Source organism: Dryobates pubescens, chromosome 1 (assembly GCF_014839835.1).
Source record: "Dryobates pubescens isolate bDryPub1 chromosome 1, bDryPub1.pri, whole genome shotgun sequence".
NCBI lineage: Eukaryota > Metazoa > Chordata > Aves > Piciformes > Picidae > Dryobates > Dryobates pubescens.
Window position 1 is genome coordinate 6,648,847 of NC_071612.1, and position 18,961 is coordinate 6,667,807.

General features: G+C 42.2%; 1 protein-coding gene across 1 annotated transcript in view; it reads left to right on the forward strand.

The window, feature by feature from the left end:
- Positions 1-18,961, forward strand: part of PTPRG (protein tyrosine phosphatase receptor type G) — a 429,887-nt gene that overhangs the window by 405,546 nt on the left and 5,380 nt on the right. Inside the window, exons 16-27 of the mRNA XM_054160911.1 lie at positions 5,672-5,768; positions 7,423-7,505; positions 7,723-7,857; positions 8,094-8,228; positions 8,614-8,786; positions 9,841-9,976; positions 10,311-10,457; positions 12,136-12,229; positions 13,983-14,059; positions 14,494-14,622; positions 16,842-16,988; positions 17,775-17,917. Of these exons, the coding sequence (XP_054016886.1) occupies positions 5,672-5,768; positions 7,423-7,505; positions 7,723-7,857; positions 8,094-8,228; positions 8,614-8,786; positions 9,841-9,976; positions 10,311-10,457; positions 12,136-12,229; positions 13,983-14,059; positions 14,494-14,622; positions 16,842-16,988; positions 17,775-17,917 (1,496 nt within the window). The remainder of the gene's footprint in view (positions 1-5,671; positions 5,769-7,422; positions 7,506-7,722; positions 7,858-8,093; positions 8,229-8,613; positions 8,787-9,840; positions 9,977-10,310; positions 10,458-12,135; positions 12,230-13,982; positions 14,060-14,493; positions 14,623-16,841; positions 16,989-17,774; positions 17,918-18,961) is intronic.

Below are 18,961 nucleotides of genomic sequence, written 5' to 3' on the forward strand. Positions count from 1 at the left end.
TTTATGAATAGATTAGGTCCCTGTGATGAAATCTGAACAATGACAATTTCTGGGCAGGTAAGTCCCTCCTGTAACCTGTTAGTGTAGAAGTCCGGTTTTCCTTTTGCTCCAAGACAGATGAATTTTTAAAGTAATGTTTTCTGAGAGGTCTTTTCACAACCATTTTGGAAATCCAGATATGCCCTTCTCTTGCAGACTGTTCTTACCTGTTTCTTTAGGGACCTCTCCACAATGTGTTCGAGGCGTTCACTATCTCTGCTATTTATTACAGTGTCTAGCAGTTTGCCCCACAGAGAAGTCAGATTTAGTAGGCTGTAGTGCCTGAAATCCCTTCTGGATTTCATTTTGAAAACTAATGTCACATTTGTCATCTGCTGTTCCCCTGATAGCCTGCCTATATAGGGCATGTTCCCTCCAAATTCTTGTATCAAAAAGAGTGTGAAGAGCCACCTCCCACAGTAAAGCTTTTCACTCCCTCCCCCTGGCCAGTTACTGGAATAACACAGTAAGGGTTTTTTTTTTTTTGAGTAGTGTGCTTTTACTCTAAAAAAAAGGAACACCAAGCCAAGAAATCATTCTCCATCCCAAAGCTAACTGAATTTTTATAGTACAATGCAGTATCTGGGCTTCTGAGATCAGACAGTTTTATTTCCCTCCTCCCTAATTCTGGAGTGGGTTGGTCAGTGCTGCCGTGGGAGCGATTAGAGTGGGTGAATGCAATCTCCGCAGACCTCTCCTGCCTTTGGCCATGTGAGTGCAATGATTCATTGCCAATTTGGAGTCTGAACAGCCTCACTGAACTCAGAGGCAGGCTGTCTAGCTCCCTCATCACATAAATTGAAAATATCTTTATACTCCAGTGGCACCTTCTTCTAAATGTCCTAAAATGTAAGAAAATAGCATAAATCTATATCTTCAGTGATGTGGCAGGGATTTGCTAACGTTATTCTCATGGCTGCTGCTGCTCCAGGCAGGGGTCAGTAGCGTTTTTTAACCAGTGACCTCAGAATGTAATTCTCCAGAGAAAGGCTGCATTGAAGACAGATAACGCTGCACTTTGCACATTTCTTGAGACACTAAAAACGCTGTGCAGCTATACTGTCATCCCTTACAGATTAGACACAGCTTACACCAGACACATGCTTATAACTGCATCTACACCAAGGAATTTGGCAGTGGAAGATGCCATTTCAAAAGCATGCTGCTAGCAGACATTACTGCACTGGGAAATGTTTTATAACCCTGGCCCAAAATTGCCATAATTAGAAGTATTCTCAGTTGCTGTACTGAAACTAAAGGGAAGCAGCACTGTGAAGCTGGAGGAGGAAGGATTGCTGAAGAAGACGGTCTTCTTGGAGTTCTTGATTCTTATCTCACTGCCTGACCTACACTAAGAAACTGGCATTGTGAATTAAGAGATAAGGTTGAAAAGAAGCAATAAAAGGAGTTCAGGTATTTGGGCTTTCTGTTACTAAGCACAGTACTGCAGTCATGCCCAACATTTCTGCCTGGAAGCCCTGCTCAGGTGCTCTGCCACCTCCCTGCCTAAGGAGGAGCAGGATACCTCAAGCAGACAGACCTCCAGTATGTCATTCATTTACGTGACGTTTTAACTATCTCTGCTGTTGCTTCTGTGTGGAGTCCTTTTGCTTTGTTTATTTTCCCCTTCTTTCTAGGCTGTCCCCAGCTCACCTCCCTCTTGAGTGCCATCAGAGTGTTTATACTAGTGCTAAATTACTGCAAAAATCTACACCATTCCTGTGGGATATCTTCAAATACTATCTGCTGTCTCTGTTGGCATGCCAGTCTTCATGTTTGCCATGATAAAACAAACTGCAAGAACACTACCACAGAATTCTCTAATTCAGGATTAAAGTACAAGATCAAAAGTGATTTCAGGGGTGGATGAACTAGCTGCCTCCATGCTGAAAAATATGACAATGATATCAAAACATAGCTGTGGATCCTTGCTAATTTAGTCCTTCAGATTAGGATCTTTTCTTTGTTCATGATTCCTCCTCATTGCTATTCATAGCCTTTCACAGTTCAGCCCCTGCTAGGACATCAGACTGAAGTAATGGGAAACAACAGCAGCACTGCACTTATGCCTTAGACAAATCAAGAAACCAAGCTCTTGCTCAGTCACTGTAGCAAAAATTCTTGCTCAGACCTTTATATTGCCAGCAAGACACTGGAGCAGTTGATTTTGCACTTAAATGGGAATTCTTTGAAGTTTAGAAGAAACTAATCTGTAACTTGTTTCAGAAAGGCAATGCAAATGGATCGTTAAACCTGGGTGTATCAAATTCCAATTAGCATTAGCATGGACAATATAATTAAAAGGTAAATTAGGCATAATAGCAGAGACTAGAACACTTTTTTACAGTAACTAACGGTCAATTGAAGCCATGTACTTTGGTTTCTTGGTTGTCAATGGTAAGTTGAAAGGGCAGAGTAAGAGCCTGTATCCATTCATCTTTGGCCAGTAATGTGTGCTGCAAAGTTAGATGTGAAAAGCAGCAGTGTGCTAGCCACTGAAAGCAGTGGAAGAGTCTAGGCCAGATTAAAGAAAGCTAAAGAAAAGAGTCAAGAGCTGAAGAGTTTGTGGATGACTTCTGGATGTGGTGATATGGATGCTATCTGTCCTGCTCCAAGGTGCCAGTAGTAGTTTTGTGCTAATTGGAGACAAGTTTGTTTAGGTTGCAGTGAGCTGACTGGGATCAGACCTGACCTGGTGGCTGCATGAAAAATTAAGTTGTAATAATAATATAATCATGGTGATGTTTTAAATGCAAATGAAAGACTTAGCCAGTAAGATTTAGAAATCCCAGAGTGTTTATTACATAAGCAGCAGAAAATGCTGGGAAAGTAACTATGTAATATATGTAAATGTCTAAAGTGGCATAATTAGGACGGTGACTTTTTGGAACTTTCTTCAGGGTGATATTTATTAACACCAGGCTGTCCTCTACTGCCAAAGGGTGAATAGTGCTCTGAACAGAGGCATAGATAACAGGCTGCAACTAGTCTTCTTGCAGCAGTTTGTGGATTGATGAAAGGCAACCACTTTGACTTTAATAACAAAGGAATGTTAACTTATGCCTCACTGTCTGGTGAGGTGATCCTGTGGTTTAGTAATTTGCCATTAGGCTTTGGAGAGATGAACCTAGGAGGGTAAGAGAGCATAATACCCTGCTCTCAGCCTGATCTGTGTGCAGCACAGCCAAACATCCTGAGTGGCCAACACAGAGCTGGAGGATGTCCTCAGTCACCTTCGCATTAAACAGTCTCTGCATCCCATGGTATTGGTTGTGTCCTGGACTGGGGGAAGTGAAGTCAAAATGGCCTTTTATTGTTCTATGTTCATTTTCAAAAAGATGAAAAGAGTTGAGGTGCCCTAGCAACAGGGAGCTGTTCCTGAACAGTCTCCTTTAGCCATTATGCAGTGTGCAGACACAGAAATCCACCATTAAAGCAGCTTTCCAGAGTACTAAAAATCATTCAGAATAGCATGTTTTAAGAAAAGCCATTTTCAGATGATCAGCTCTCACAGCATCAGACCTCCTTTTCCATTGCTGTGTTTTTCACCATCTTAGCTTAATCTTCCTCTTCTATTAACTTCATATTGGCCAGCTGGGAATATATACTGTTGAGAAAACAGTCAGCATCAACATAAAAAGGTTAATTAAAATGATTAACCTCCCCAATAATTCCCTTATGGAAAAATCCTATAGAATCTAATAGAAAGTGATACATTTACTATGAAGTATTTAAACTGTCAGAGAAAATTCCTTAGCAAGGAGGTAATTCCCTATTAAATTCTGTAACTTTTTAGAGTATTCTCCACAGAACCTTATTGGATTCATCTGTATTAAATTCTACAGCATTTGGCATAAATGTTTCAATGCTAATAACTTCTGGAAAAGACTTTTGTAGTGATGGAGGGACATAGAGTTTGACATGAGGCTTTTCAGAAGCAGGAGGTTGGTTTTTAGGAGTGACCTACAGTGGTACAGCAATAATGTTACATGATTTCTAAATGAAAAGAAAGGAAAAAAAAAAGGTGAAATGAAATTACATTAAATCAACCTAACATGTAAGTAATGTTGCTTTTCCAGTTATGGCTTAGGCAGAACTGATCTTACTCACTGTGTAATCAAAAGTCCCTTGCTTACTGCAGCTGACAGGCAGAATTAGGGGAAACACACACTTTAATGTGCTATTTTATTTTACTTCTGTGATAAAAATGGAACTATGAAAATTCTATTAGGGCCAGCTGAGAATTTTGCTTCATTCCTCTTTCTCTTTGCCCAGCTCATCTCTTTGAATGTAGCCTGTTTCTCCCTATGGAGAGTAGGGGGAAAGAGAGAAGCAATTGTTACTTGGGAGTGTCATGTGAATATAAAAGCCATAAAATGTTCAAGCTTTTAGTATACTTTGCACTTTTAAAATGTAAATGCTGGGAAAGTTATCAAAATTGCTGTGCAAGTCCTTTGTGGAATGTCTGCATAATGTTGAACTCTGTTACATCTGCTGTTTGTATAGCATTTCTCTTGATAATTTTTCTTTGTCACTTAGCTCATGATCTTTGTAGCAGCTGCAAGCTCCTAATGACTTTCCCTCTTAGGCAGGTTCTATACTGTTATTTTTAAAGCCTGAAGTACAAACTAATTTGACACTTCCCCATATATCCCTGGGGGAAACTGGTTCTGTTTGGTTCCATTTCTGGGACTCACAAAAGATTTGAATAAATGTAGTTTCTCCCACAACTTTGTAAACTCCAAGCATTGATATGTATTTCAAGAATGTGTTTTTAAACTAGGACTATTGACACTACTGATCAAAATGGGCTTAGCTATGTCAGGAATAGATATGCTGTTGGATTGTGTAAATCAAGGGGTAGGTTAAGGACTCTAAAAAAATATCAGTGGGAATTAGGTGTCTGATTTACAGTCTCAATTAGACAGAAATCTACATCTCTGGCTTCATGAACACCTTGGCAAGCCTGGCCCCTTTCTGCTTTGTGAATGTATGTATACATGGATACAAGCTTTTCTCTTGTTCACTGTATCGTGGGCTGTTAATCAGTGTCCAAGCAGTGGTATTTAAAGCGCTGGCTGTTATCTTCAGAGATCTATTTTATTTGTATTTTATAAAAGGCACCTCTCTGCAGAGAACTAACAAAAGGTCAGTGCCAAACCTAAATGTCAGAAACTCTGTTCTGAGAAGTTATAAGAAGATAAGGTGTGCAGTGGTCAAAGCCTTTTGTTGAACTGGGTTTTGTGCTTAGTTTCTCACACTGCACTGGCCACTCTTGCCTTTAAGAGAATCTCTTCCCATCCCAAGAGGGGTGAGAGTGAGGCATCACAGGAGATGCAGGCCAGAAGATGGATGGACTGCTAGTCAGAGGGGACAGTCAACCTTCAGGGTGCCTGAAGTGCCTCCCTCACCAAGTCTGTGGACAGGAGCATATCCACACACCAGGGAGCAGCTAAGAATTTGGTTCAAGCAGGACATGTTGTATAGGACAATACTGAAGGACTTTGTGCTCAGTCCAGCAATTAAGATAGCAGTATTTTAAACATGGTTTCTGCAAGCTGTTGTAAAAGGAGATAAAATTTAATTTTTTTTGGACTCACATATTTTCCGTTCCAATAAATGTTATGCTTAGGAAGTGCAGCGCTGTACGGCCGACATGAACATCACTGCAGAGCATTCCAACCACCCTGACAACAAGCACAAGAACAGATACATCAACATCCTAGCCTGTAAGTAAACACAAAGAATCAACCCAAAAAGTCACTCTCTTCTTGCAGTGTGTGACTGGAAGAGCAGGTGGCTTCAAGTTACCTTATCGCACAGTAATTAATAAACACATAAAAGTGTGGCTGGGAGATCATGTCCCTTCTGAAGGCAGTGGACACTTTCACTTCTCTGGGGCCCAGGGTTTTGCTCCACCTTTTGTTTTAAAATAGTTTGCAGTTTGATGGTCCAAGTGTAGTTTTTGAAGTATGATTGGTATGAAATTTTATGGAGGAATAACAGATAAATTGCTGATGGGCTCTTCTGCCCATCTAAAGGAGGTGCATGGTGGAGCAAAAGAGTTCTATTGATGATCCCTGGGATTTCCTTATAATCCCATAGGTGCTAAATCTTACAGCATATGTGCTGTATTTCAAACTGCTTCAGCAGTGTGTATGACTTGGACAAACAGTGATCTTTGTAGCACGCTGCAGGCTTTGCCTGTATTCCTCTGAGAACTGCAAATCTGGATTCTGGTCTAGAATGCAGATTATTGCAGGTCTGGGATGGAAATGGGGTGATTTTTTCCATATCTTTCTCTGATGTGGAACAAATAACAGCTGCAGCAGTCACTGTGGGTTTGGAACAAAAATGGGGAGCTGCCAATAAAAAAAGTTCACAATGTTCTGTGATTCATAAATATTGCAAGAAATCTTGAATATTTTTGATGGCATAGGGAGGAAATGCTTGTCTCTAACAGATTCTCAGAAGTAATCAAGGTGCCTGCTGAGGACCAGTTCCCAGACCTGTAAAATCTTTCTATCTGGCCTTGGGCAAGAGGAATCATTGTGGTTGTCATAAGTCTGATTTTAGACATAGATGTCTGGTCTCTCTAGGCAGAGCAAGAAGTACCACTGGAGCAGACACTCCAGTCCTCCAGACTGCCTCTGGAGGAACCTCTCTCTCTCTCCATTGGTGCTCAAGAAAGGCAGCTGAAAACAGATTCTTCGTGCTTAAAGTTATCTTATGTCTCATCTCTGCATGTGTTGGAAGGGCCATACAGCCCAATGCTGCTGCCTAAGAGCAGGAGAAGGACTGCAGCTTTTCTTCTGATTTGAGCCGAAGTCAGGCATGTAGGTAGAAGAAAAAAAGAAGCTAAAGAGTGTAATCTTGATGTGATGAGGGTAGTGAAGGAGTGAGGACATTCACTCAGCTCCCAGAGCCAGCAGAGCTGTCTGAGCCCAGCATTGAGTGGAGGACAATTCAGACACTGAGCCAAGCAAAGGCAGCTCTACTGCCTACGAGAGCTGAGACAGTGTCCCTCCATGGTGTTACACAGCCCTGGGGGGCTCTGGCTCTGTGAATCATCTATCTCTGTGAATCACACTACACTGTGTGATGTGGATGATCCTAGAGATCATGCTCCTGAGGCTCCAGTGCCCTTTCAAAACAAGCTGTTCCAGCATGAACCACAAACTTTAAGGGATGTGAAGCATGAGGACCTGCTACCATGAGGAGATGACCAAGAATAGGTACGCCCACCTCCCCGATGACTTCAGTCCGAGGCCAGTTTCTTCTGTGTATTAATAAGTGCTACTCCAATGCCTAGGAAATGGGATTTTTACCTGCAGTTCTGCACTATTTCCTTAATGCCTCACTGCTCTGTTTTTTATCCTGCAGATGATCACAGCAGGGTGAAGCTAAGGCCTTTACCAGGAAAAGATTCTAAGCACAGTGACTACATTAATGCTAATTATGTTGATGTAAGTTGTTTGAATTGGTTTTTCCTTCTCTAACTCTGAATCCTTCCACACGGAGGAAGTATTGCCACTTGAGATGTGGTCGTGTTTTCCAGCTTCGCCTGATAATTTTGCTACTATTCTGAACGAGAAAGGCACCTTTCTTTGTTACCTTTAAAATATTAATATGTCTGCCATGATCTTGCTTTCATCTAACTCGGCATTATGGTTTTCTTTGAAGGGTTACAACAAAGCAAAAGCCTACATTGCTACCCAGGGACCTTTAAAGTCTACCTTTGAAGATTTCTGGAGGATGATTTGGGAACAAAATACTGGAATCATTGTCATGATCACAAACCTTGTTGAAAAAGGAAGAGTAAGAGATTTTCTAGTTTCTTAGAAGTTGCTCCTTACCACCTCCCCGAATTGTGTGGGAAGAATTTGTTTTTAACTGGTTTGGGGTGATAGATATTGATGTGGAATATATAACCATCATAACAGAGGGACAGCATAACCAGCCATGATCTGACTTATTTTTAAAAAGCTCTAAATGTGAGTATAAAGCAGCAGGTTGAACCCTTAGCCAACCCACCCAACTCTGTCTTTGTCCAGAGAAAATGCGATCAGTACTGGCCGACGGAGAACAGCGAGGAGTACGGCAACATCATCGTCACGCTGAAGAGCACAAACGTTCATGCCTGCTACACTGTGCGCCGCTTCACAGTCAGGAACACAAAGATGAAAAAGGTGAGAAAGCCTTCCCTGTTCTCGTCCAGGCGCCTTCTGCATTGTGTAGGATGCAGGAGCGAAACTCGGCTTTGCATAGGCAGCTTGAAGTAGCAGGTAGAGGGGGAAGAGGTAAGCAAAACCAGGATGACAAGGAACCTGGTGAAAGATTTCATTTCTTTTTCTCGAGTTCACTGCTGTTTTGGTGTCACAGTTATTGCTGTTATTACCTGTCCCCACATGTGCTTTTTCCTTGAACTCTGTCTCCACCTAGCAGGAGGCAGAGCTGCAGAAGATTTCTTGCAGCACTTTTTCAGCTGAGCAAGCCAGTGGCACTGAGTATCTTTCTAAGCTTCCCTTCCCTCCCCTGATCTTTCTCTTCCTTCTGTGCACAATTTGCACACAGGGTCAGAAAGGAAACCCCAAAGGGCGGCAGAACGAGAGAACGGTTATTCAGTACCACTACACTCAGTGGCCTGACATGGGTGTGCCAGAGTATGCCCTGCCTGTGCTAACCTTCGTTAGGAGATCCTCTGCAGCCAGAACCCCGGACATGGGACCAGTGGTGGTGCACTGCAGGTATGGTGGGTGTGATGAACTCTTTGTGGCAAACATACCCAGTGCACAGCACATGCTCTTTCTTATGTTCTTGGTTGATGGGTTGGATGCGATGATCTTGAAGGTCTCTTCCAACCCGGTTTATTCTATGTATTCTATGTGCTGGCTAAGACAAATGTTGCATGTTATTAACACACAAGGAATGTGCAGGCTCCATGGGGTGCAGGTAGATGTGAGCTTATTTCACCTACATCTGAAGACAACTCCAATGCAAAAGCTTCCCAGTTGCATTTGTGTCAATACTGAGCTGCTGAGCACTGATTGCATGGATGTGGTTTTGCCCATTCAGTGTGTGGGCAGGCCAGGATCACCTCTGCTGGCAGCTGACCATGTGAACAGATGGACACCTGGGCACATGATTGTTACTAAAGCACACTAACATTCACTGGAACTTGCAGTCAAGAGGATTTCCCTGAAATGAGTTAAGGGATGTGGTTGTCTTCACTGTATGTGAAGGGGCTGCATAGCCATAACCAAAGGTAATGGATGGTGAGAGTCAGAGCTCCTTCCTGAGCACAAATTGGGAAGCTCTGAAGAGTTTTGATCTCCGCCCTCTCTCTTGGGTGCTCCTCCCCTTCAAGGAGTCCTGCCTCCACAGGATTACCCCCTCTTACACTTTTGCATAGTGCTAGTACCACTTGCATTTCCAGAGCTGGATTACAGCTCCACTATGAAATTTAAGACTGAAAACAACCAGGGCAGTCTCACAGCCTGAAGCAACATAGGTGGTTCAGGAGAGCAGAAGTTTGGCACAGGGTATATCTCTTTATGGTTTCTTCTAGCCAGTACTAGTAACAACAACAGTGGAGACAGGACAGCCAAGTGTCAGACCATGAAATATAAACCTGGTAAAATTCCCAGAAACCCAAAATGTTTTGTTTAGAAACTTTCATAATTGGGGCTGGCAAGGAAATAAAAATCTGGACAGGAAATACCTGTTTGGTTCTGGTCTGCAGTTGCAAACAGTCACTTTGGTCCAGCTGTATAACATGGGTTTCTCTTATGTCTTCTGTAGTGCTGGTGTTGGCAGAACTGGTACCTACATTGTGATAGACAGTATGCTGCAACAGATAAAAGACAAAAGCACAGTTAACGTCCTGGGTTTCCTGAAACATATCAGGACACAGCGCAACTACCTCGTCCAGACAGAGGTAAAGATTGCAGTGGGGTTGGATTTAAAGCCATTTTTATGTTGTACTCAAAAAGAAAATGGATTCTTCCAGTTACATCCCTGTGAAAACTGAATATATCACCAGGCAATTTTTGCACTGGAATGTCTCTTTTTCTAAACCAGAAACTTCAGATTTTGCCTTTGACTTACTTGCTTGTACATGCTGCACTTGTAAATGTTTATTCTGGATTTGGCAGTATTTGCATGGGTGGCTTGTTTTGCACACCCTTTCCTTCAGTGTGCTCTACCCCTTGGTTAAAGCCAGCTGTTTATTTTATTCCAAGCTCCTACGTGACATGCTGTTGTTTTTCTAGGAGCAGTACATTTTTATTCATGATGCCTTGTTGGAAGCCATCCTTGGGAAGGAGACTGAAGTATCTGCAAACCAGCTGCATAGTTATGTTAACAGCATCCTCATACCTGGCATAGGAGGGAAGACACGACTAGAAAAACAGTTCAAGGTAAGGCTTATCACTGCCATCCAGAGGGACTTAATTTCCCTACTTTCTTTGGTATGGCCTGACTTCACTGTCAGTTGTCATAGATAAGGAACCAAACCAGAACACTTGATCAGCACAGCATCTTGAGAACTTCAGTCCTCAACAGTCTTAGCTACACTGCTGGAAATCAGTGCTAACACTCTTGAAGTCAGAGGCAAGAAAACAGACATGGACACTGGTTTGAAGCATACCACTGGTCTCCCTCTTAGCTAGGGGGCTCGGAGGTTCCTAAGTCTCGGGTTAGCATGGCTGGAAATCTTCCTCCAAACTGTGGCTCTCATGCATATACATGGAGAAAGACATGAAATGAGGTTCTTAGCACCACTACTCTGTAAGCATTTGATAAAGAATCAAAAATGTTTTAAGACCAGGAAAGAAAATATGCCTGTCTTATTGCTAATAACTTTGGTTCCTGCTTTCTCCATAGCTGCTTTCATCCTGGCCAAAGTGGGTTGTTTGGTTTGGTTTGGTTTTTTTATTTCCCAGATGTCCTATTTGAAACCTAAGTTTTTCTGATTGAATTTTATTTGAATGCAATTAAAAATATTTTGTGAGACTATGTATCAAAAGAAGGTTATACTTGACACTTGTTTGCACAGCTAAACTCACTCAGTTATGAACTACCTAAGGAACTGAAACTGTTAAGTTGTACCAAGTGCCAAGCTATTCAAACAATGAAGCCTCTTCTCTGAATTTACTTACAGAAATCTCAGCACTTCTCCATTAGTCAAGACATCCCAGATGCTTTATTACTAAATTAAAAAACAAGCACAAGCACACAGATTTGCACACAAAATGCAGCAGGAGAAAAAGGATTTTGTATTATAAAAAAAAAAAACAAACAACAAACCACAAGCATATGCCAGTACAGAGATGAGTTGGGTGCTGTCTTGTTTAGAATGCATTTGAAACTGGGGTGTGACAAGCAGCAATTACTAAATCTTTCCCTTGTTTCTGTGCCACCACAAAGCCAGCAGAAAATAACTTGTGCTCATGCCCTGGTACAGTAGTTCACATTCAACCATCTTAGAGCAAAATTACTCTGAGTAGCGAGTGGCTGGTGCAGGAGATGGAAAAGCCACCTTCACCCCTTCACCCTCTTTGCTCTGGTAGAGTTTCCCCATACAGAGGGAGAATACTCAGATACACCTCCCTGCCTTGTATTTGTGCCTCATAAGCAGCACGGAGTGAGCTTGGCAAACCAGAGAATTTAACCCATAGCCTTCAATCTCAGATACTGGCATGGTGGACTCCCCATAGGCCTGGCAAAAAAAAAAGACATTCTACAGGAATGATTTGGCTTCTATTTTAGAAGAAAACACAAAAGTTCTGTTGTTTTGAGACCTGCTTGTGACTGAGCACATCTGCAAAGATAACTAAACGTAGTGTTCTGTGAAAACACATTTTTATGGAACTTCATTTTCAGGGTGTTTCAGAGCTGAGAGCAGCAGAGATCTTTTTATCCATTAAACACGTTGTATGAAAAGGATGGTTTCCACTGGCATCTTGAGTACTTTAAACAAGTTTAACAATGCAGTTTATTCTTCTACTGATGCATCTTCGCAGGAGTTGGCAAAGAAACCTTCTCTCTTCACTTAGTGTGCTGTGAGGACTGACTAACTACTTGATTCTCTTTCAGCTGGTTACACAGTGTAATGCAAAATACGTGGAATGCTTCAGTGCTCAGAAAGACTGCAACAAAGAGAAGAACAGGAACTCATCAGTCGTGCCATGTAAGATCACATCTTCGGTTTGATTACTGCCTAGCATAACATTTTTGTACTGAATTCTCCTGGTGTTACGCATGAAAAGGCATAGCCACTAGGAAGCACAAATGTAATCTTTTGTTCAGACCAAGATGTCTTGTCTTTCAGAATTATCCTGGTGAGACTGAACAAAGGAAAATAGTTACAGTGCCAGCCAGATATACTGTCCAAGTGAAATGTTAATTTGAAGTGCTTAAAAACTGGAATAATTAGGTAGGGGATAAATCTGTGGAATACTGAGAGAATTACTTTGATACTGCTCTCAGCTCAGGTGAAATCTCCCAGTTGATTGGTAAAAGTTGCTTGAAATTCAGCTACTACAGTCAATTTCCACGTGTGAGCCTTCCCCAGATTTGAGGGTATTCAGTGCCTGAGGCCACAGATTCAGAGTCATTAATATGGAAGTTGCAGGTACCAAGCAGTACAAATTTACACCAGCCAAGTACAGGCACAACCTCATGACTGTCACATTACCCAGCATACAGGGCACACAGGTCAAGCCAAGCTAGCATGCAGTAGTCATGGCACAGATGCAGTCCCCCATGAAGCTTGTTAATAAAAAGGAAGTCATAGGATCATATAAAGGTTTGGATTTGAAGGGACCTTAAAGTTCATCTAGTTCCAACCCCCCTGCCATGGGCAAGGACATCTTCCACTAGACCAGGTTGCTCAGAGCCCCATCCAACCTGGCTTTGAACACTTCCAGCAATGGGGCATCCACAACTTCTCTGGACAACCTGTTCCACTGCCTCACTACTCCTAATGAAAAATTTCTTGGTTACATCTAATCTAGATCTACCTTTCTTTCAGTCTCAAACTGTTACCCTTGTCCTATTACTACACTCCCTGATAGAGTCCCTCCCTATCTTTCCTGTACTTTAAGTACTGGAAAGCTACTGTGATGCCTCCCTAGAGCCTTCTCTTCTCCAGGTCTAAAAAACCCAACTCTCTCAGCCCAACTCTCATGGGTGCTCCAGTCCCCTGATCATATTCATTGCCCTCCTCTAGACTGACACAAGTCTGTGTGTTTAAGCTGGAGGATCAGTCAGAATATATCACAAAACCAAATGTGAACAGGACAGAAATAGTCTATGCAACGTTGTGTCATGTAGCTGCAGTCATTTCGATTTGGCACTGGGAAAGCTGTCAGTTGGTTTGAGGATGTTGTTGAACTCAGCCCTCAAACACAGAGAAGTGTAGGTCTGCTGAAGAACACACACACACTTCTGGGTGATTACCCATTAGGGAAGGGGTTTCTCTCTGGAGGTTCTCTCACCCTCCAGCTGGGAGGAGTTAAGTGATGGTAGTGCTACAGAGCGGGAGGGGGAAACAAAATAAATCAGCTGGGTTTGTGTGCTGCTGGAGACAAATGGAACACTACAGTCAAGAATTACCTGAAATCCCCTGTTATCACTGCATATACTGTTATTTGGTAATTCAGCCTGCTGTGAAAATCTTTGCTATAGTAAAATTTGATTCCTGAAATTACTTTGTCCTTGTGGGAATATTGTGCAACATTCTCTTTTATATCCTGTGTTAGCAGGCAATGCTTTAACGCAGTTAAAGTGCTGGCCTGCTCCTGCGGGAGATGGGAGCTGCACACTGCTTGGTTTGTTAACATCTGAGAAATTCTTACTTTCTGCATTGTGCCATGACCAGACTTTGATTATTTTTTCTTTCTTTCTTTCTTCTTTTTTTTCCCCTTTTTTTAATCCTATAGCTGAGCGTGCTAGAGTGGGCTTGGCACCACTGCCTGGAATGAAGGGAACAGATTACATTAATGCCTCTTATATCATGGTGAGGAAGCCAACACCTAATTACAAAGTAAAATCAATTCTAAGGTGCTAAATACCAGATGCCTGTAATTGTCTTAATTCTGTATGTAATGGCTGTGTATTAAGAGATGAGATTTTAACACTTTCCCCATAATGTAAAGCTATTAGCTGTGTTTTATTAAAGATTGGTGCCTAAAAAAAAAAAAATTAAATACAAGATGCATTTAGATGGAGTGTGTATTTCCATGAGATACAGTCAAAGGAATAGTGGGATTTAGAGTAAAGGAAAACAACAGGGACTCTTCAGAATGAAAATGGAGCTACAAAATTACAGTCTGTGTGAAAATATTGTGGAATAACATGAAACAGGGTCATTATGTGTCCCCAAAGATGAAATTAATGCTTTAAAAGTATTGAAGGCAGTAAGTAACTGTGTGGTTTGTTTTGCTGCAAAAGGGCTACTACAGGAGTAACGAGTTCATCATAACCCAACATCCACTGCCACACACAACTAAAGACTTCTGGAGAATGATCTGGGATCACAATGCACAAATCATTGTCATGTTGCCAGACAACCAGAGCCTGGTGAGTTGAAGTTGTCCCTCCCTCCACAGTACCAGAGGCACGGAGCCCAGCTGGCCACCAGCATAGGTTCATTTACTTACAGGCTGTGGCTATTTCCTGGATGAAAGAAAAAAAAACAATTTTTGACCACTGTCTCAAACATTGCTGTAAGCTTGTTAGAAAAAGACAGGTTCCAAAATGTGGGGCCTGTTTGTTGCCCTCCTGAGCTGGATGAACTACAGTGCTTACAGGCAGCACGCCGGTGATGATGACCCCTGTGAAGCTACTAAGGGCTACCTGGCTGGTAGGATGCAAGGCACTGAGGTTACTGGGTGGCCACGGGTGAAGACTTGGAAAGGAGCAGAAATACAAATGCTTATTTGCCTGGGAGCTTAAGACTCAGGCCATGCAAGACTGTGGCTGTGCAAGGTTACAAATGCTATTTTTGATGAAAGTAAAAAGCAAACATGTATGTTAATTTAAGTGGAAATAATGAGACACAGAGAGAATAAAGAGACACAGGTGAAGTGCTAATCACTTCTTCCAGATTTGCTAACATCTCAAGAGGACACGTTGAAAAGGATTAAGAACTAAGTGGTTCATTTTTTTCATGCACACATCACCGAGGTGAACAGACAATTGTAGCCAAGAGTGGAAGAGAAACCACCTTCATTACAGCAAGAAAATAGCAGTCATGAGGGGCTACTAAAGAGGCAGCAGTCAATATGCTTCCTGTGTGTGGTGTGGTGTGATGAAAGGGATTGCAGGCACTGCAAGGCAAAGAGCATTTGGAGAAATCCAATTGAATCAGAAAGTGCTAATGAAATGAGAGTGTGTCAGGTGGAAATGAAGAGACTGATCTTGTCTTTAGAAGTACATCAAATTGCTCTGGAGAACAATAGTGATTAAAGGGTAAAGGAGAAACATTGCACTCAGCCACATCCCTTGCCTGGTCCTTTCTTTCAACATCACTGTTCCCAGGGTGGAGGTTGGTCAGCAGGGCATTGGCATCCATGTATTGGCTTAGTGTTTGGTGTGGGTTGTGTTGGCTGGCAAGGAGGGGTGGCGCAGGATTGAGACAGCATCAAGGTGCTGAATGTATAATGCCAAAGGATAAGATGAGGACCTGTTGTCACATGGCCAGAGAGGTCACCTCCCTGGCATTCAGTGATATTGCACTGCTTGCTGGCACCTCTGCTTTTTGAGAGCAGAATTGTCAGCGTGCTCAGAGGACTGAGGACCCTAAGTCTCACTTTCAGAATAAACAGTATCTTGCACATCATGTGCATCAAAGCTCCAGGCCCACAGAAATAAGCATGCTTTTAGAGATGTGCTCATGGCCACAGCAGGATGAAGGAGATTTGTAGTTCGTGTTTTCTCACGAGTAAAACGTGAGCTGTTCAAAGTGCTGTGCATGCTGCCAGGGTAGCCTCTGTGCTTATGCTGCAGGGACAGCAGACCCCATGAAGCCAGGAGGAGAAACAGGCTTTGCATGTATGTGGTGACAGAGCCTAATTTCCTTTCTCTGCAGTGAATTAGGAATTCACTGTTATGTTTTTAGGGAATAGCTTTGACAGGATGTTGTCTACATCCTGTCAGTTAGGCTACTTAAGCACTGAGCTTCTTCAACCATTCACAGTCTCACTGAGATTTTAGTCTTCCTTCAGTAAAGGAGTTTTGCTGGAGAACTTGAATTAAGTTAAGCCAGTGATTTTTTTTGAGAATAAGAATATCTGGGTTTTTTCCTTCCTCCTCACTCCTCCCCTCACTCCTAAAAATTCAAGCCCTACGTAAGTATCCATCAATCTTAGACTTAAACTTGATCCACAGACCTTGAATTTTGGATTAGACCACAATAAAAATAAATTAAATATAATAAGCAATTAATTTTTAAAGGTCAATGAGTTTTTTCTAAACAGATATCTGACTTAAATGCAAAACTGTAGGCTGGAGGAAATAATACCCAGGATATAATATAAAGGTTAAATGAGTGAGCTAAGATAACTATTTCCCTATGAAACCAATTAAAAGGCTGATGTTACCTGTTTGGACACACAAAGGAAGGATCCAGCAGGCTTGCTGCCTGCTGCAATAGTCAGTTTGGTTTAGACAGAAGTGGTTTTTAAAGGTCATCTCCTGATCATCTGTATTTATCAATCCAATTTTTTGATCCACTGGATTTTTCAGGCACACACCAGATATCTGAAAGGCTGCAGTATTGTTTTGTTTTATTCCTCCAGGCAGAAGATGAGTTTGTGTACTGGCCAAGTCGTGAAGAATCCATGAACTGTGAGGCCTTTACAGTGACCCTTATCAGCAAAGACAGACTGTGCCTCTCTAACGAAGAGCAAATTATCATCCATGACTTCATCCTTGAAGCTACCCAGGTAAAGCTCCAAATGCTTGGCTTTTCCCCAGAATGTTGTTGATGCCATCTAAATATGGAAGAAGAAGAGTTCAGAAACAGTTTTGAAAAAGATTTACTTGTAAACACATGTGCATGCATGTTGCTGACAGGGAAAGGTATTCTTCTTGGCTCTTGCTCCTGCTCACATCTACTTCCAGGTAGAGTCCTCTAGCTAGGGAGATCCTAGTGTTAGTTGTTGGTATTATTTGAAAGGGAAGACACTGGGTTTTCATTCTGAAATGACTCAAGTAGATTGAATTACTCTTTGTAAAGTGCCTCAAGGTTCATTGTCCTATTTCTGCTTATAAAATTCAGCATTTACAGTTTGCTTAGGGCTCTTAACTGAAAGGATTTACACAAGCACCTTTCTTTTGAGCTGTAAACCTGCCTCTAGTTTGCTATCTGGGCTGCAACTGGATTTTGCTGTAAAATGTTAGGTTGCAAGCCCTTTTAAATCCAAATCCTTTGCTTGCTCTTCTCTTTCTTGCCTTTTGGGCTAGAAGAGCTTTGAGTTTAAATGGATATAAGACCTGAACTCCATCACAAAATCTTTTATCAATTAAACATTTCATTAAAGTTTTAATTATTTCAGGGTGTTCACTGCTAGAGGTGCTAGAATTGTGTGCCTGTCATCTTCTTTCTACATAAACTGTTTGAGGAAGGAGGTGTCTCTGCAGTTTGTAGTGAGGTTCTTCCCTCTTTCTAACCTGGAGTAGATAAGTGTTAAACTGAAGTAGCTAATGCCCAGGCTGTTTTTTCGTTGCAGGATGACTATGTTCTGGAAGTCCGCCACTTTCAGTGTCCGAAATGGCCAAACCCAGATGCTCCCATAAGCAGTACCTTTGAACTTATCAACGTAATCAAGGAAGAGGCCTTAACCAGGGATGGCCCCACCATAGTTCATGATGAGTATGTCAGCTCTTTTTTCCTATTTATATGTAGGTTGTGCAAGGGGTTACTCAGCTACAAGACCACTTGTCCATCCTTGCATGGAGTGGGTGGGATTAGTGCCATTTTTACATCGGTCATACTATTAGGTGGACTCAGAAAGTGAGGCCGTTTGCTTTGCAAGCATTTTGGACTCTTCTGCATCTGCAAGTATACAAAACAAACACTACAACCTGTTTCAGAACTCAACAGTGCCCTTGTTCAGATAAGGCTCTACACAGCCCAATATGGGCTGATGGAAACCAATTTCAAAACAGCCTGAGTCCCGGTCTAAGAGCTCAGGTGTAATGCACTATGTAAGACCGAACGAGCTCAACTCGGCTGTGTCTCAGGATGAGCAGCAGAAGTAGCTTGTGACAAGGGGCCCAGTTTCAATGACAGCAGATTTAATTTTCCTCCTTCCCTGAAAACACTCCAGGGGGCCCATATGATGCCAAGTGGGAGGGAAGGAGCCTGCTAACACGGGGCCAGCATGCCCCAATACTTGTCTCTTTTGTAGTGCAGTGGTGAGCATTGTCTCACCACCTATGCTTGAATGCCTAATTATAAAGGATGCCAAATACTGCATTGCATGGTATTACTTTGCACATACATGGAGCTGCAAAGTAGCATTACAGTGAAGCTGGAGCCTCTTTGAAGGGACTGTTTCCTGGTGGCCAGAGCACTTCCCAGAGTCATTGTGCTGTTAAAATCCCATGGAAGCGCAGCTTCTGACACTGCTTGAGTTGCCCTTGGAAGAAATGCTGAGCGAGCATAAACAACTGCTGTACCTACAGCTCCTATTAGGTGTTTTGTCAATGCTACAGAACAGACTTAGTGGGAAAGTCTTGGAAATCTTCACCTTCTGTGCAAACATGTTATCACCATACACTGGTATTGCAGTGGCCAGACCAGCCTTTGTGCTGACGTGCCATCACGTGTTTATATCTGCTGCTGCTGAAGGAACTTTCACTTTACGTTGGAGTGCTGCTGCTGCAACAGGTTTTATCTCCAACCAACTCTTGC